The 16,497-nt window shown below is 37.3% G+C and overlaps 1 protein-coding gene across 3 annotated transcripts in view; it reads right to left on the bottom strand.

Annotated features, from left to right (window-relative positions):
• Positions 1-16,497, bottom strand: part of LOC107559538 (kalirin-like) — a 153,734-nt gene that overhangs the window by 33,147 nt on the left and 104,090 nt on the right. For all 3 annotated transcript variants that reach the window (XM_016243397.1, XM_016243399.1, XM_016243398.1), the window contains one exon: positions 4,579-4,844. In XM_016243397.1, coding sequence (XP_016098883.1) covers positions 4,579-4,844 — 266 coding nt within the window. The remainder of the gene's footprint in view (positions 1-4,578; positions 4,845-16,497) is intronic.

Here is a 16,497-nt window from a genome sequence, read left to right as displayed (position 1 = left end):
CTCCGATCACAAATGCAGACATGGTTTTATGTTTACGTGGCGCGATGCAACACAACGCGTAAAAAGACAGTACAAGTCATTATAATCAGTAATTATGTCCCCACCGGATGCAACAAATGCCTCGTTTGTAATGGGTTTTAATGTTTTTGTCTTGTCGCTCCGGCCGGACAGGGCATCACAGTAACATTTCCGTCTCACGCTTGAGGTATTCGGCCAATCATAACGCACTGGATAGCTGGCCAATCACAGCACACCTCGCTTTTCAGACCGATGAGCTTTGTAAAAATCGACGCGTTTCAGAAAGGCGGGGCATAGAGGAGAAACAATAATGTACAGTATGTGGAAAATAATGTGTTTTTTGAAACCGCATAAACACATTTCACTACACCAAATACACAAAATAATGTTATTTTTAGCAACATCATATGACCCCTTTAAAGTATGTTTTAAATCATAATGTTTGAATTAACTTGCTTACTTAACTGACTTGTTTGAATTAATTTTAAATGCTTTTTAAAAAAGGTTTACATTTATTTTAATAAGAATTACATTTATTTGGATGTTGACTAACATACTAAAAAGCACATTTAAAATAGTTGATATTAATTTGAACTATACTGCAGTATGGTATTTTTTATGGAATTTTCTTTAGTTTTACGAACATATAATTACTAGTGCTGGGCAATGATTACATTTTTTTTAATCGCGATTAATCACATGGTTTTTCTGCGATTAATATCGTGATTAATCACATTGTTATGCACAAAATTCAATAATGAATTCAAAAGTAGTGTATTGTGCACTTTTTTCATTTAAAAGTACTGCTATATGAACAAAAGTGCAATAACATTTGGTTTGCAAACACTTTAAACAAATAAGGTGCTTTTTTGCAGCAGTACTCCTTTTACGTAGTAGCAGTTAAAATATTTCTTGGAAATCTCGGTTACACTTTATTTCGATAGTCCACTTTAGACATTCTATTAACTATAAGTAACTTTGTAACTACATGTCAACTACATGTCAACTAATTCTCATTAATTTGCATCTACATGTCTACTAACTCTCAGAGTAGACTGTTAGGGTAGGTTTAGGGTTAGTAGGACAAAGAAACAAAGAAAGTGTTAGAAGATATTAAGCAGACAGTCTACTAATACTCTACTAACTGCTAGTTGACATGTAGTTACTTACTTACTTACTGTTAATAGAATGTCTAAAGTGGACTATCGAAATAAAGTGTTACCGAAATCTCAACTTAAACATGCATGTAATCAAATTAAATATAAAACCAAAGCTATTTGCCACTGCCAGGGCATTAACGTTTTTATGGAAAATATTTTGCAGCTTGGCGCGGTTCGTTTAGCCGTCCCTGGCTCGGTTGGAAGAGGTGGGCCAGAGCGCGGTTCAGTTGGGTTCGTGCGTGGTACGCTTGTAGTGTCGGAGCGCTGAACTTCTGATATGTGCAGCATGATTGCGTGAACATTTCTGAGCGGTAAAAGTGATAGATATGTAAAGTAATATATTGTGAGAGGGCCGTGTGTTACAGCGTCCCAAACGACTTAAAATAATAAACCACAGAGTTAACAAAACAATGCACTCTACTCTGTCTTCGCGTGCTATCGGAAACTTCCTGTTTCCCACTTATGAAGTCGTGATTACGAGCACGCTGCATTATTTCCTGTTAAAAAATAACAGTGAACAGTGGTTTGTGAATGTTGATGCTTAGCCTAAATAATTTTATCGGGAGTGCTCCTGCAGTCTTAGGCCCTCCCCAAATGCTCTCGTTGGTTGAGACGCGTGATGACATCCATCCCAAGCCAGTACTGATCAACATCCCACCCCTCCTGTGACCCATGGTTTGTCTGTATGTGGACATACATTTTTTTTTAATAAAAAAACAATTCTGTTTAATTCAAATTGCAATTTTGTTTTTCTGAGCAAAAAATAAATATAAATTTTTCCCTGATTTACAGAAGAGACCCACTAAAATGTCATTCAGTGTAATGTCATCTTGTCAGGCATATTTACAAAAAAAAATCTATTTATGACATATTAAAAGACTAATTATTTTCACCCCAAATACTAATTAGTTGTAATTTTAAATTTTTTAAATGTGCCACTATCCTAGGTTTTGTCCATTTGTCAGTAAGAATGTTTTACTCATTTAAAGCACAATCAAATTTAATATGCTCCTTTATTCTTTTATACATGTTAATATGTACACGTCAGAATAAGCATGTTGTTTGAATTTTTACATAAATTTTGTGTTACACTGAATGACAATTTAACATTATTTCAACCAAATTCTGACATTTTATTCTCCGAAAACTAATTTGAAACCTTAAAAGTAGACACTTTACTTACATTTAATGTGCTTTCTATGGACATAAAATCACTTTTGTACATTTATTTTGATGTAGACATCTTAATGTCTTTGACCCACATCTATTCAGAGCCACAAGAGCAACGGACTTTCAAAATAATAATAATAAAAAAAAAAAAAATGCATTAATGCGCGATAAAATAATTGTTGGCATTAATCAATTAATGCGTTAACGCAACAATAACGCCTTAACTTGCCCACCTCTAATAAATACAAATATATTTAAATGCATGATATACATTTCAATATAAATTACATTATATAGTTTAGTTTACCATCAGTTCTTGTAAGTACATTCAGCAATTTGACTGTGCTAGTTTAAAAACAACAGAAGCAAATTTTTAAATTGCATACAAAGATGTACTTAAGTCCTACTTAAGTTGGTGAAAAAAGCACTCTTACATTCAACAAATTGCATTTAATACAAATCTAAACTATATAACAAAAGTCCGTCTTAAAAGATATAAAGTTTTAAAGTGTATTTTCTGTAATAAGTATGTTTTTTGTTTTTAAATTTATGCTAAAATGTATGACTTTTTCAGAAGGTTCAATCATTTGTAGAAATACCTTTGAATGTCAAACAGCCTACAGAGAGGCTAATGTACATAATACTTGCCAGAATAATACCTCAAACTGTGCTATTACCTTTAGTGATGAATAATCATCATTGAAAATTATGAACACCAAAAAAAATCCTCAAAATATGCACTGTGGCACAGTTTTGCAAGCGTAAGCACCTCCAAATCTAGTTTATAGAACAATCATTGATAATTATGTTGCTTTGTATATTGAACACTGATGTCATACTACTGAAATCATATTACTGAGGACCATAAACGACACGAGGCAACACATTACAGTGATATTATCACACTTACAGTATGTCTTACAAAATCCTTTACCTGAGATAAAATCACTGTAACTGTAACACACAGCCTCAAGTGGTTTATTGCTATATTATTTGGCTTCAGTGCACTAGTTTAAATGCTCAGAGTTTGTTGTTGAAGAATTTGCTCTGAAAGACAGCAGACATGGTTAATATGGGTCATTGTGGTGGGGTTCACATACCCTGCTTGACAAATACAGAGGCTCTTTTGTACCAGCACATTATATTGCGCACAGCTTTAAAAAGTCAAGCTAATCATCACCCTCCGATCTGAACGGCTGCTGCCGGGGCCATAGCAGCCCTTTAATACGCCATTAATACAGCATACAGAACAACAGGCCTACTTTTCTCTGTATGGTCATGATTGCGTAAAAAAATGGTGATGGAGAATGAAGGAGCGGCTATAAAACACTCTGACGTAAAAGCTGCTGTCTACCATCACCACATGCTACACAAACGTGAAATATTGACAACAAACATTGTTTTGGGGAATTCTTATGGAAATGTAAAAATACTCGGTCACACTTTATTTTAATGTCCAATTTTCTCTATTAACAAACCATTAACTACAACTTTTGCCTCAATAAACTCATGATTTGCTGCTTAATAATAGTTAGGTAAGGTAGTTATTAAGTTTAGGTATTGGGTAGGATTAGGGATGTAGAATATGGTCATGCACAATATGTGCTTTATAAGTACTAATAAACAGTCAATATGTTAATAATAGGCATGCTAATAAGCTACTAGTAAGAATTGGTCCCTATACTAAAGTGTTACAAGATATTCTTTAAATAAACAAACTATGGTGATGTAGCTCAGTTTGTCCTGACTTCACTGATAAGATTGGACTGGATTTATGTAACAGCTGATGTGTAGTTAAAAATATTGTAAATTGTTATTTCTATTGTGACACTCATTTTTTTTTTTTTTAAGTGTGGAAGTATTCCCTACTGAAAAAAGGAGGCGAGGGAAAAAAGACTCGTGAAGTCTGTAATGGTGAAATAAAAGTAAAAACACCTATGCAAAACAACAAAATAGACAAAAAGGTGCTGGTCTGGCCATGTGAGAACTGGAGAACAACAACACAGTAAATACACTGTATTGCAGGGAGAGTGATTACCATCATGGTTTGGTGGACATACCACAGTAATAATAGTATTGTCTGAAGTTCCTTGGATTGCCATGGTATAAAAATAAGGTGATAAGTCAGTTTCGTAGTATTATCATTTAATTCAATCAGATGGCTGTAAGCTTTTCCTCAGTGTAGTATAAAAAAAATAACTTTCCAGTACGTTGAAAAAATGTACAGTACCTCCTCCAGGGTGTCATCCTGTAGTTCAGGCGGCCCCAGATCTATGCTCTTTCGTCCATCACGTTTCTGCTTCTGTTTGCTAGGGATCTTCTTGATGTTGCTGCCGTGACTGAGGCGCCGGACAGGGCTGGTCAACCACTTCTTCAGTGTATTTCCAGAGCGCTTGGGTCCAGGGGAGCTGCTCTGCAGGGAGTTCAGGGACGCCTGCGGCTGCAGTGTGGTCACAGACTCCGTCTTCCCTTCTGGGCCGCTAACTGCATAGTTTTCTGTAGGACAAAGAACAGAGAAGAAGGGTAAATGAAAGTAAAGTTCATTATGATGATCAGGCCTAAAACTACTTTTAAGGAATACTCCAGGTTAAATACAACTTAAGGTTTGTAATTTCTGCGTCACTGGCATTATTAGTTGGATTTGTGAAAATACTAGTAGGGAAAAATAGGATTCTCAAATACTCCACCCATCCACCCAATGACCAGAAAAACAGGCAGTCCCACCCCAAACTAATACCTTTGGTTGACATTATGGTTGGGATACTCAAACAAACAGAACAATGTTTTGAAAGCACCAAAAAGCCACAGTGTTTATGCTTTTCGGGGAGCTTACAGACTATGGACAGCATCTGTGGCAAGTTGTTGATTACCATATTCCACAGACTCACCCCTCAGATTGTTAAAAAGAAAACAAGCAGAAAATACATTTACAATAATAAACATACAATGGAAGTCTAACTGACAAAGAACCTATATAAATTCTTTAGTAAACATGTTTATTACGAGAGTTGTTAAGTTTGAATTAATTGAATTAACCCTAAACTAGTGAAATAATTATTTCCTCCCAGTCTCATTCAACATCACTTAAACAAATAATTGTCAATCAGCTTTCTTCTTTCCGGTCACAGAAAAATTTTCTTTAGTCAGGCATCAAAAGAGGACATTCAATAGAGACTCAGTCCGGAAGCTCTGCAGTTGGCAAGACCCACTTTCAGATGATCAATCCTCAATCTCCTAGCTTTTGAAACCAGACTACCAAATCCTCCTGTGTATCATCTCAAGCCTTGGTCCCTTGGAATCTGCACTATGTACTCATTCAGGGTTATTTAGGAGAGCAGGGGTGTTTAAGTCACATTAACTTTCCACAGGGGTGCCTCAGGGTTCAGTGCTTGGCCCCCCCTTCTTCTCAATATATACATCAACACTAGGACCTATCATCAAGTTTCTATTACTTTTTACGGTGTTCAACAGCATTCTCAGAGAGTATAACTAGACAGGTTAATCTGTCTAAAAGGAAATTAAAATGAGGAATCAAAGTAATCCAACAAATAAAGTTTTCAGCAGTATCACCAACAGATGGACTCAAGGGCTTAACCTAGACTGTATCCTTCAATCAGACACAACTAACAGAAGTGCTAACAGGAAGAACTAGCAATGCCAAATGTTTCAAATCTAACACCAGTCCAACATTAACCAACTCCCGCTAACTGGAAGCAAATATTATAATTCACTGTGAATAATGATAAACAAACATTTCAGATAAGAACTGAAAAACACCTACAGAGAATCACAGTACTGCTATTCTCTTCAAATGTAACACTATAACACATTCGTTCAAAGTTATTGATCACATTCCACAAATGCAAACCACACACCTAGCAAAGTCAATATTCTTGTGGTGTAGAAGAAGCTCAAGCAGACATTACCCACAATATTAAGGCACATTGCATCTAACTCTTTGACACTGTAACTGTTATATAATTTAAAACAATTGTAGGCTACTGTAACAAAGTCTTTTCTACTGTGTGTTCAAAAATAGGTGATCACTGAATTACAATTAGTTATAAATTAAATCAAATTGAATGCATCCCATGTCATTCTAGAAATGCACTGGTATATTATGCATAACATAACTGCTAATATCAGCAGGTTTTTAAATTATCAGAATCCATCTGATTAGGTAACAAACAGGAGACAGTATATAACATTGCTCATCATATGAAACTACTATGGTTATTAGTCAAATTTTCAATGTTAGTGCATTCCTAATACTAATCATGCACTATTTAACATGTTAAAATGTCAAACAAATTGCCATTATATCTTACCGAAGCATCACTGAAAACATTCCATATATTTGTCTCTCTTGCGCATACAGGCCTGAATCATGATAAGACCAAGTATCATTACCAGCAGATGAACTTGTTCTCCAGATGCCCATTGTGTTGATGACATCTGTGTGTGTCGAGTATGGCCTTTAATGGCTAACTCATTAGAGGAAGTGACCTTGTGAGAGTTGGTCATAAAGCTTGTTGTGAAAACATAAGTGAATTTCTGCTACAACACACTGATTCAGCAGAAATCACAGCTGTCTGAACTGAGCATTGTGCTTAAACAGAACGAACGCTGCTCTTCACACATGCAAATCACACTGTTCTGTGTTTGTCTCCCCAGGCTCGATACAACACGTGTGAGCCATTCACGAGAACCAGCCATCACAGCAGTGCGTGTCCTGCTGTTTGATGGAGTGCATCCCGTCAGGTGCTGCAGTGCTTTTTGAAGAGTGAACCTGCATAATACACAGACTGACTGACAAATGTGCAGTCTTGTGAGTGTGTGATTATGTGTGGAGTAAAGAGAGGCTTTAAGGAGAGCAGTCATTAAGCACTGCCCTTCACACATACACTCTCCTCTTGCTGCTGCCTCAGTAACAGAGACAGACAGAGAGAGTTCTTTGTTCTTTTAAGTGGTCACATCACATTTCCACAGAAAGCAGCATCTGGATCATATGACTACTTTTACTACAAAGCAAAAGGAACTCGCCATTGACACATATCAGAGTCCTGCTCCTGCAGGAAATCTTGCAGAACTGAACAACAGGACATAACATACAAATATGAAAACATTCTGAATAAAATTGGACTTTGGCAAGTATATTATAATGGCCCAGTTTCACAGACGGGGCTTAGCTTAAGCCAGGACTAGGCCCTAGTTAAATTCAGATATTTAAGCAGCTTTTATAAAAATGCCTTAGAAGAAAACGTTACATGTGTGCGTCTTGAGACAGAACAATGAAACTTATATTTTTTAAAGATATGTCAGTGCAATATATTTTTAGTTGAGACAGCTCAAACATGAATTTTAATCTGGGACTAGCCTTAAGCCATGTCTGTGAAACCGGGGGAATGTGTCATAAGTCTGTTACTCTTCATTTGGGTAGCAACATTATTAGGAACTGCAACATTGCATGCAATGTTAAAAATGCACAAGTTAAAAATATAAGGGTGACCTCCTTAGATGAAAGTGCCATTAACAATTCAGACCAATACGATATACAAGACATACTCTTTGCTGTTTCTCTTATACAATTGAATTTAGACAAATATTTCTCACATTAAAGGGGGTCATATGATGCGATTTAAATTTTCCCTTTCTCTTTGGAGTGTTACAAGCTCTTGGTGCATAAAGAAGATCTGTAAAGTTGCAAAGACTAAAGTCTCAAATCCAAAGAGATATTCTTTATAAAAGTCAGCCACGCCTACCTAAAACGGCTCGTTCTAACACGCCCCCACATGTCTACATCACGATGTGGGAAGATTTGCATAACGCCGCCCAAATGTTCACGCAAAGAAAGAAGGCATAACTTTTATTCTCGCTGCAGTATTGTTGTTGCCGCCGCCATGTCGTGAAGGCGCTGTGTGTTTCGTTGTGAAAGCGAAACTACTTTATTTGGCCTTCCAAAAGAGGACGATATCCGCTTCGTCATGCCTAGAGCAGATCCGTGCTGGTTGCTGAGGGAATACATCAACTTCATGCTGTGGATCGCCAGATTGGCTTTCACCGTGGACGAAGCCCGGGGTCGTCACATGTGGTTGCTGCAAGCCAGCCGGCCGCTCCTTCGTCGAATCCACCGGCCGTTCCTCACTCAAGCCGCTGTGTGTTTCGTTTGTGAAATCGAAACTACTTTGTTTGGTCTTCCAAAAGAGGACACGACTAGAAATCAGTGGTTAAATTGTATTTACAACACTGTTCCAGAACAGTTCAACCCAAATATTCAGATGTGTGCAGCGCATTTTATGGAGGACTGTTTCCTGATCCTGGGAGAGTAGACTACAATGCCGGCTGTTCTGACTCAGACTGTAAGTACGTTTCCATATTTAAAGGATTTGCCACTGATGATTCAAATGCGAGTTTTGGGCAGTGTAGAGTAGCGCTTGTTTGTCATTTCTCCGATCACAAATGCAGGCATGGTTTTATGTTTACGCGGCGCGATTCGATGCAACGCAACGCGTAAAAAGACAGTATAAGTCATTATAATCCGTAATTATGTCTCCACTGGATGCAACAAATGCCTCGTTTATAATGGGTTTTATTGTTTTTGTCTTGTCGCGCTAGGACACTGCATCACAGTATGTTAAGGGGCATAACATTTCCGTCACACGCTTGAGGTATTCGGCCAATCACAACGCACTGGATAGCTGGCCAATCACAGCACACCTCGCTTTTCAGACCAATGAGCTTTGTAAAAATGTACGCGTTTCAGAAAGGCGGAGCATAGAGGAGAAACAATAATGTACAGTATGTGGAAAATAATGTTTTTTGAACCTTAAACCACAAACATTTCACTACACCAAATACACAAAATAATGTTCTTTTTAGCAGCATCATATGACCCCTTTAAAGGAATAGTTCACCTCAAAAATGAAGATTCTGTCATCATTCACTCACCCTCATGTAATTCAGAATCAGAATGAGCTTTATTGTTAGGTATGTTTACACATATGAGGAACTTGTTTTAGTGACAGAAGCTCCCCAGTGCGACAGAATGACAGTGACAAGACAAAACACAGATAATAAAAAGAATAATATACAAATATACAAAATAGACAATGTGCAAAATGGCAAAAACACAATATACAAAATAGACAATTTAGTATGTACAGGTATGTAAGGTGCAAATTAAAATGTAAATAAGTATGTGTAATAAATAAATAAATGTATAATAGTGTTGTGTGTTCTACATTTATTGTCAAGTGTTCAGATGGATTGCCTGGGGGAAGAAACCGTTCCGTTTACATTTTCGGGTAGGTTTAGGGTTGGGTTTAGTGTAGGGCATATTTCCAACATCATAGAGCATTAACTTTTAGCGACAGTCCTTGGATATTTGAATTCTGAACCGCCGCAATACATACCTGAAGCGGCGGAATAAACACAGAAATATGTACCCATATCAACGTAATAAAAACGTGCAAGGGTTCACGTATTGAACCCGTGTTTTAGCGCCACTCAGTGGACATTTCTCTTTGAAACTGAAGCGAAAATGTTCAGTAATGTAATGTAATGTTGCAGAAAAGTACCCAGAGGTACGGATTTCTATGAGACCAGGTTGGCTCAGTGCTCTGTAGCGCCGACCAGACGGCAACAGTTCAAAGAGGGAGTGTGCTGGATGTGAGGGGTCCAGAGTGATTTTGCTAGCCCTTTTGTTCATTCTGGATGAGTGCAGTTTGAAGCGTTTGATCAGCGCCGCTGCTCCACTAACTACGATGTTCAGCAAAACGTCCGAGCAGTCGAAAACCGGTAGAAGATTTTGTGGTGTGTTCTGCCGAATGTTCAGTAGTTCATCCCTTGTAAAACTGATCGTGTTTGAGAAACATAAAACAGGAAAAACGAACAAAAACAAAAACAATTGGAGAGCCAAGCACCGTGGCTGCCATGTGAGGCACCATCTTGGTCCCAAATCTGTATAAGAAGATATTTTGAAGAATGCTGAATCAAACAATTGTTGGCCCCCATTGACTTCCATAGTAAGGGAAAAAATACTATGGAAGTCAATGGGGGCCAACAACTGTTTGATTACCAGCATTCTTCAAAATATCTTCTTTTGTGTTTAACATAAGCAAGGAACTTATACAGGTTTGGAACGACATGAGGGTGAGTAAATGATGACAGAATTTAAATTTTTGAGGTGAACTATTCCTTTAAGGCACCAAAACTAAAATATGAGGAACATAATCATGATATTTTGCAAGAAATGCAGTTTCACTGAGAGGCACAAATGACGCTAACAGGTATAAAATGCTGTAAATAAATTACCTTATTACTACTAATACTGTATGCAAGTTTAGATTATAAATAATAATCTGCCACAGATAATAATAATAATAATTAAAAAGTGGAAAATAGAGTTTCATGGCCAGCAAGTTATTAATTTCACTTGTCATTGGAAGGTGTTGCATGTGATTATTTCAGGAATTGTTTTAAAATCCCAGTAACTTACTGACACTGTCAAGCAAGGACCTTTTGCACTGTTTTCCATTCCCAGCTTTCTTAAATGTTTATTGGTCCCACTTTATATTAAGTGGCCCTAATCCTAGATGGCCCTAGAATCCTAGAATAACTAAATGTGTACATAGTATGTAACCACAGTGTAAGTACACATTGGTACATAGCATCTACAGCTGTAATGTTTGTGTAACTACACATATGTTACAACCCACTGAATGGTATGTGTAAATACAAATGTGTAACAGGACATTGGTAACAAAACTTTTTGGTAATGAAAGTACAAATGTGTAACAGTACTAACAGCACTTTTGGGGTAAAGAAAGTGTTACACTTTATATCAAGTAAACAATTCCTATGGATTTACCATGTAATTACTCTGATGTTACACAGCAGCGGCCAGTAAATTAGGCTTTACATATAAATTGTGGTTGGTGTCCAGAATGTTACACTTTATATCAAGTAAACAATTCCTATGGATTTACCATGTAATTACTCTGATGTTACACAGCAGCGGCCAGTAAATTAGGCTTTACATATAAATTGTGGTTGGTGTCCAGAATGTTACACTTTATATTAAGTGGACAGTTCCTGAGGAGTTACCATTTAAGTGCACTGGTATTACAGTGGTGCACCAGCTTGAGATCCAATTGCTCCCACTTTAAATATCCCTAAACCTACCCATTTCCACCCCCTGGATCCCATTTCCACCCCTAAACCTACCCATCTCCACCCCCTGGATCCCATTTCCACCCCTAAACCTACCCATTTCCACCCCCTGGATCCCATTTCCACCCCTAAACCTACCCATCTCCACCCCCTGGATCCCATTTCCACCCCTAAACCTACCCATCTCCACCCCCTGGATCCCATTTCCACCCCTAAACCTAGCCATTTCCACCCACTGGATCCCATTCCCATCCCTAAACCTACCCATTTCCACCCCCTGGATCAAATTGTTCCAATTAGTCTTATACATATTGTTGTTACAAAATGTAGTTATATATGTCCTGTTACACATTTGTACTTACACAAACCATTCGGAGGGTTGTTACATGTGTATAGTTACAGAAATATTACAGCTCTAGATACGATGTACCAATGTGTACTCACACTGTGGTTACATACTACATACACATCTAGATACTATGCAAGTACACAGGTATTAGGGCCACTTAATATAAAGTGGGACCTGTTTATTTAACAAGAATAATGTAACTTAAAAAGAATAAACTGGCTTTTACAGTACTACGGTACTTAAGAAAAACAAGTGTGTGTAGACAGACAGACAGACAGATAGCATCCAGATACCACATTAAAACACGTTTGCACTATTTTCTTTATAATAAATGTTTTAAACTGTCTTTATTTGTTGCATGTAATTGTGTCTTGAATGTTCAAATACTTTGTGTTAAAATAAGACACAGTGGCCTCATTTAACACAATTCACACGAGTCAGAGTTCCCAGCTCTGTTGTGAAAGAGTGACTGATACTCCCACCTCATACTTCTCATAAAAACAGTGATGATGTAATGGTTATTAATTTGACATGAACAATAAGAGCGTGAAACAAGAACTAATAAGCAAGCTGTCATTTAGAAGCATATGCTCTGGACAAGTGAATGTACCAAGATTCACTCTCAACATCTGCTATAAAACTAGTAGTTCTGCTCCTGAATGCTGATTGTGGTTCCAGCTATGCTTTCCAGCGGGAAAACAGGGACTGCATTTTCTAGCAAACGGAAGAATGCATTATTTTTTTCCCCCCCACAGTATAAATAATGTATCATAACTCGACTTAATATGCAGAGACAACTATAAGAAATGACACACTTGGGCCCCGTCCACACAGAGACGCGTTTAGCTGTATACGCATACATTTTGTATCATACAGGCGTTTCGTGCAGACGGATCCGGCGTTTTGGGAGAGTGAAACCGATATTTTTTTTAACCGGGTCCCAGAGTGGATAAATCTGAAAACGCTGTTCTTGCATTTCCTGTGGACAGCGAATCCGTATATTTTCTGAAACGATAACGTCACCAGCCCACGTCTCGCCCCTAGTCAGTCACCGCTACGTCAAAAACATGAACAAACACTGAACGATTGTCTTTTTATTAACTAACATTAACACAGATTAATAAATGTATTGTTCCATGTTTGTTTGTATACCGCGCGCAAGGTTTATGCGCATAGTCCAAGTCGTCTTCTCCATTTTTTTGTGTATCTCTGTGGCAGAATTACAACGCCACATGCTGGTCTGGCATGTATACTACATCGTTTTGTGTCAGTTTTGTGGTTTCGTGTGGACGCAGGTATTTCTTGAGATGAGGAAAAAAAAAAAGATCAGATAGGGAAAGCTCTGGCTTCGTTTGGATGTAGCCTTGATTTCAGCTTTAGGTTTCACTTTAAATTTAAGGCCTCACGTCTGAAAAATATGTACCATCCATTCATAAATTCCTTCATCTGTCAAACAACGTGGCGTCTCCCACACGACTTAGAGGTGCAACTGAGTGAATGGTTTAATCTTCACTGAAACAAACAGGCAGATGTGTCCTCTTTTATCTGCTGTTGAGTCTTTGCACTGACATTCCTCGCTGTCAATAGAACCTCAGGCATGTTTTAAAGCGTATGGCATTTTTCCAGATACTTCACACAATCAGATTCTTTTGAGGCGAGCCGGTTCTGAAACACACTGGCAGTCCAGACGGGCAGCATTCCATTCATAGGTGAGGAGTTTCACATGCTTTAACCTGACAACACCTCTCGCCTCACGACGCGTTTCTGCTGACTGTACATTACAGGCATTACTGACTGTAAATGTCCCAAGCGCTCAAGAGGAAGAAAAACAAGGAAATCATTCCCATGTTCCCACATTATCTCTCTCTTAGAGCCGTCTTCAAAGAGCCACTAAAGCTCTTCTGATGAAAAGAGGATTTTAACTAATTTGCTCTTCAAAGACCGCAGGAGTCATGTTCAAGCCCTGGACAGCCAGACCAGGCGGCACATTAACAGATCATTTTGCATAATTATGTAACAAGTGTAACCAAAGTAACGGTTACACTTTATTTTAAGGTGTCCTTGTCACAGTGTAATTATACATTTAAGTACCAAGTAATATTAATTAACTACATGTACTTACTATATGGTTAGGGTTAGGATTAGGGTTTGGCTTAGGGTTACTTGCATCTAATTATGCATAATTAATTGTTATTATAATAGAACGTACATGTAACGTGTAACAAGGACACTTTAAAATAAAGTGTTACCAAAGTAACTATATACAAACTATTATACATATACATGAAGTCTATTATACACATACATGACATTAGTGTGTAAAAAAAATAAAAACAATTATATAAAGTATATTTATATGGACAGTTTCATCGCTAAAATATGATTGGATGAGACGTGTTGGAAGTCGTTGTAAAAAAAGACAATATATATGTTATTATTTTTTAACATTTTTAACATTTAAAAAAAAATTAAAACAAACATTGTTACTTGAAACAAAATAAACGTTAACTGAAATAAAAGTAAATAGTCAAACTTTATTTTAAGGTTTAGGGTTAGGGTTATTTAACCCTTTCTGCAGGGTTAAATATTCTCACTATTAACTATGATTTTTGCATCAAACTCCTAATTTGCTGCACATTAATAGTTAGTAAGGTAGTAGTTATGTTTAGGTATGGGGTAGAATTAAGGGATCTAAAATGTGCTCATGCAGAATAAGGCATTATTATGTGCTTCATCAGTGCTAATAAACAGCAAATACGGTAGAAATATGCAAGCTAATAAGCAACTAGTTCATAGTGAGAATTGGTCAATATTAAAAATACATATTCAGCTACATGCAACATTTCTAATTTTCATTAAGTTTACCTTGAAGTACTAAAATAAACTATAATAAATAAATAAACACTATATAGACATTAAAAATATAATACAAATGACAAAAAAACACAAATTACTAAAACTTTCAAATGAAAGTGAATACAGGAAAGTGTTTTGCAATACAATATGAACACAATAAATATTGTACTTATTTTTTTGAAGTACATAGTAGTTAAGACCACTTAATATTAGGTGGGACCAAAAAAAATCTAATTTAGATTATTAACAAAAACTATAATAGTACAGTACATTAGTGATACAAAAAAATCAAAGTGATGCACACTTGTTGTGTCTCAGTCGAAATACTACAAGTGACACAGTGCCCGCCAAACTAATCATCACCTCGTGTTAAACTCCACGAGGTGTGTAGACTAGGACACGTCCTACTTGATTTATTGCATTTCTTCACATTTTGTCTTTTGTAATACTGTAAAGCATGCAAAGCATCCGGCCCGTGCACACTGGGCACATTTCTACATGTTGAAAAGTATATACTGTGATAACAGCCTAGTTATCTACATTTACGGGACGTTGGACCGAGAAACACCGTCTCCAGCTGACCATCAGCCTGCTGAAGCTGCATGCATATGGAGGGTTATTTACATAAAGCAAACAACATTTTTAAGGTGGGATTCTTCACCAAGACACCTAACCCTTTTGGCAAGGACAAGTTGTTTAGTAGGTAACACTTAAGTATAGGGACCAATTCTCACTATTAACTAGTTGCTTATTAGCATGCCTATTAATACATATTGGCTATTTATTAAAACGTATAAACAGTGTTGCTAAGTCTGTGGTTTTCCCGCAGAATTGGGCTACTTTAACAATTGGGTTGTTTTTAATGTCCATGGGTTGAAGCGACCCCAATAATGTGATATTTATCCACTGGAATGTGAATTTTACCGGGGGAACCCGGCGAAAAAACTTTTATTTGTTACCCCCCTAATGCAATTTTTAACGGGGGACCCCCTCAAAACATGATTGGTCTTGTTTTGAGTAGCAATTGGCTGGGTTTTGTTGTGAAAATTGGCAACCCTGCTTATAAAGCACATATTAATGACTTAGAGCAGTGGTCGCCAACCCATCGATCGCGATCGACTGGTAGATCTTTATTACTGTCCCAGTAGATCCCGAAAATAACAGTAAAATAAGTACGAAAATGCATTACATTTCTGGGGTTATATTAATGTATCACTGAAGGGAACTGTCTTGAGAAAAGTTTCGATGCAAATGGCATTTTCTTCTCCTCCTTATGAAGTGCACCTCTGCTTTGTTTACAGCGGTAAACAAGGAAACGCTATATTGCGGTCGGTTCATAAGCAGTGTTGCCAAGTCCGTGGAATTGGGCTACTTTAACACTGGTGCCGCGGGTTGAAGTGACCCCAATAACGTGATATTTTACCCCCGGAATGCAATTTTTACAGGGGAACCCCCCTCGAAACAGTTAGGACCAAAAACGAAAACCAGGCAACCCGGTTCATTAGTGCCACCTGCTGTCAGAGAGTGCGTCTCATTCAGGCCTGCTGTTTCGCGCAGATGTTTTATGCAGCAAATAAATAAATAACACCTAAAGTCAGACCATTCTGTTTTTGTTTTAAATCCTGAAATTAATCTAAATCAAATCAAAAACAACTGGCCGTGCAGATCGTGATTAAAATGCAGTGGTTGCCTCTAATTTCAAATGGCTAGATATTTTTGTTTAAAGCCAGTTTGTTTGTTATAAAGCAAATAGGCAATAAATAAATTTGCGTA

This window comes from Sinocyclocheilus grahami, unplaced genomic scaffold (assembly GCF_001515645.1).
Source record: "Sinocyclocheilus grahami isolate Dianchi unplaced genomic scaffold, SAMN03320097.WGS_v1.1 scaffold690.1, whole genome shotgun sequence".
Classification (NCBI taxonomy): Eukaryota; Metazoa; Chordata; class Actinopteri; order Cypriniformes; family Cyprinidae; genus Sinocyclocheilus; species Sinocyclocheilus grahami.
The sequence above is the reverse complement of the archived record's forward strand: the minus strand, read 5'-3'. Positions and strand labels throughout refer to the sequence as shown.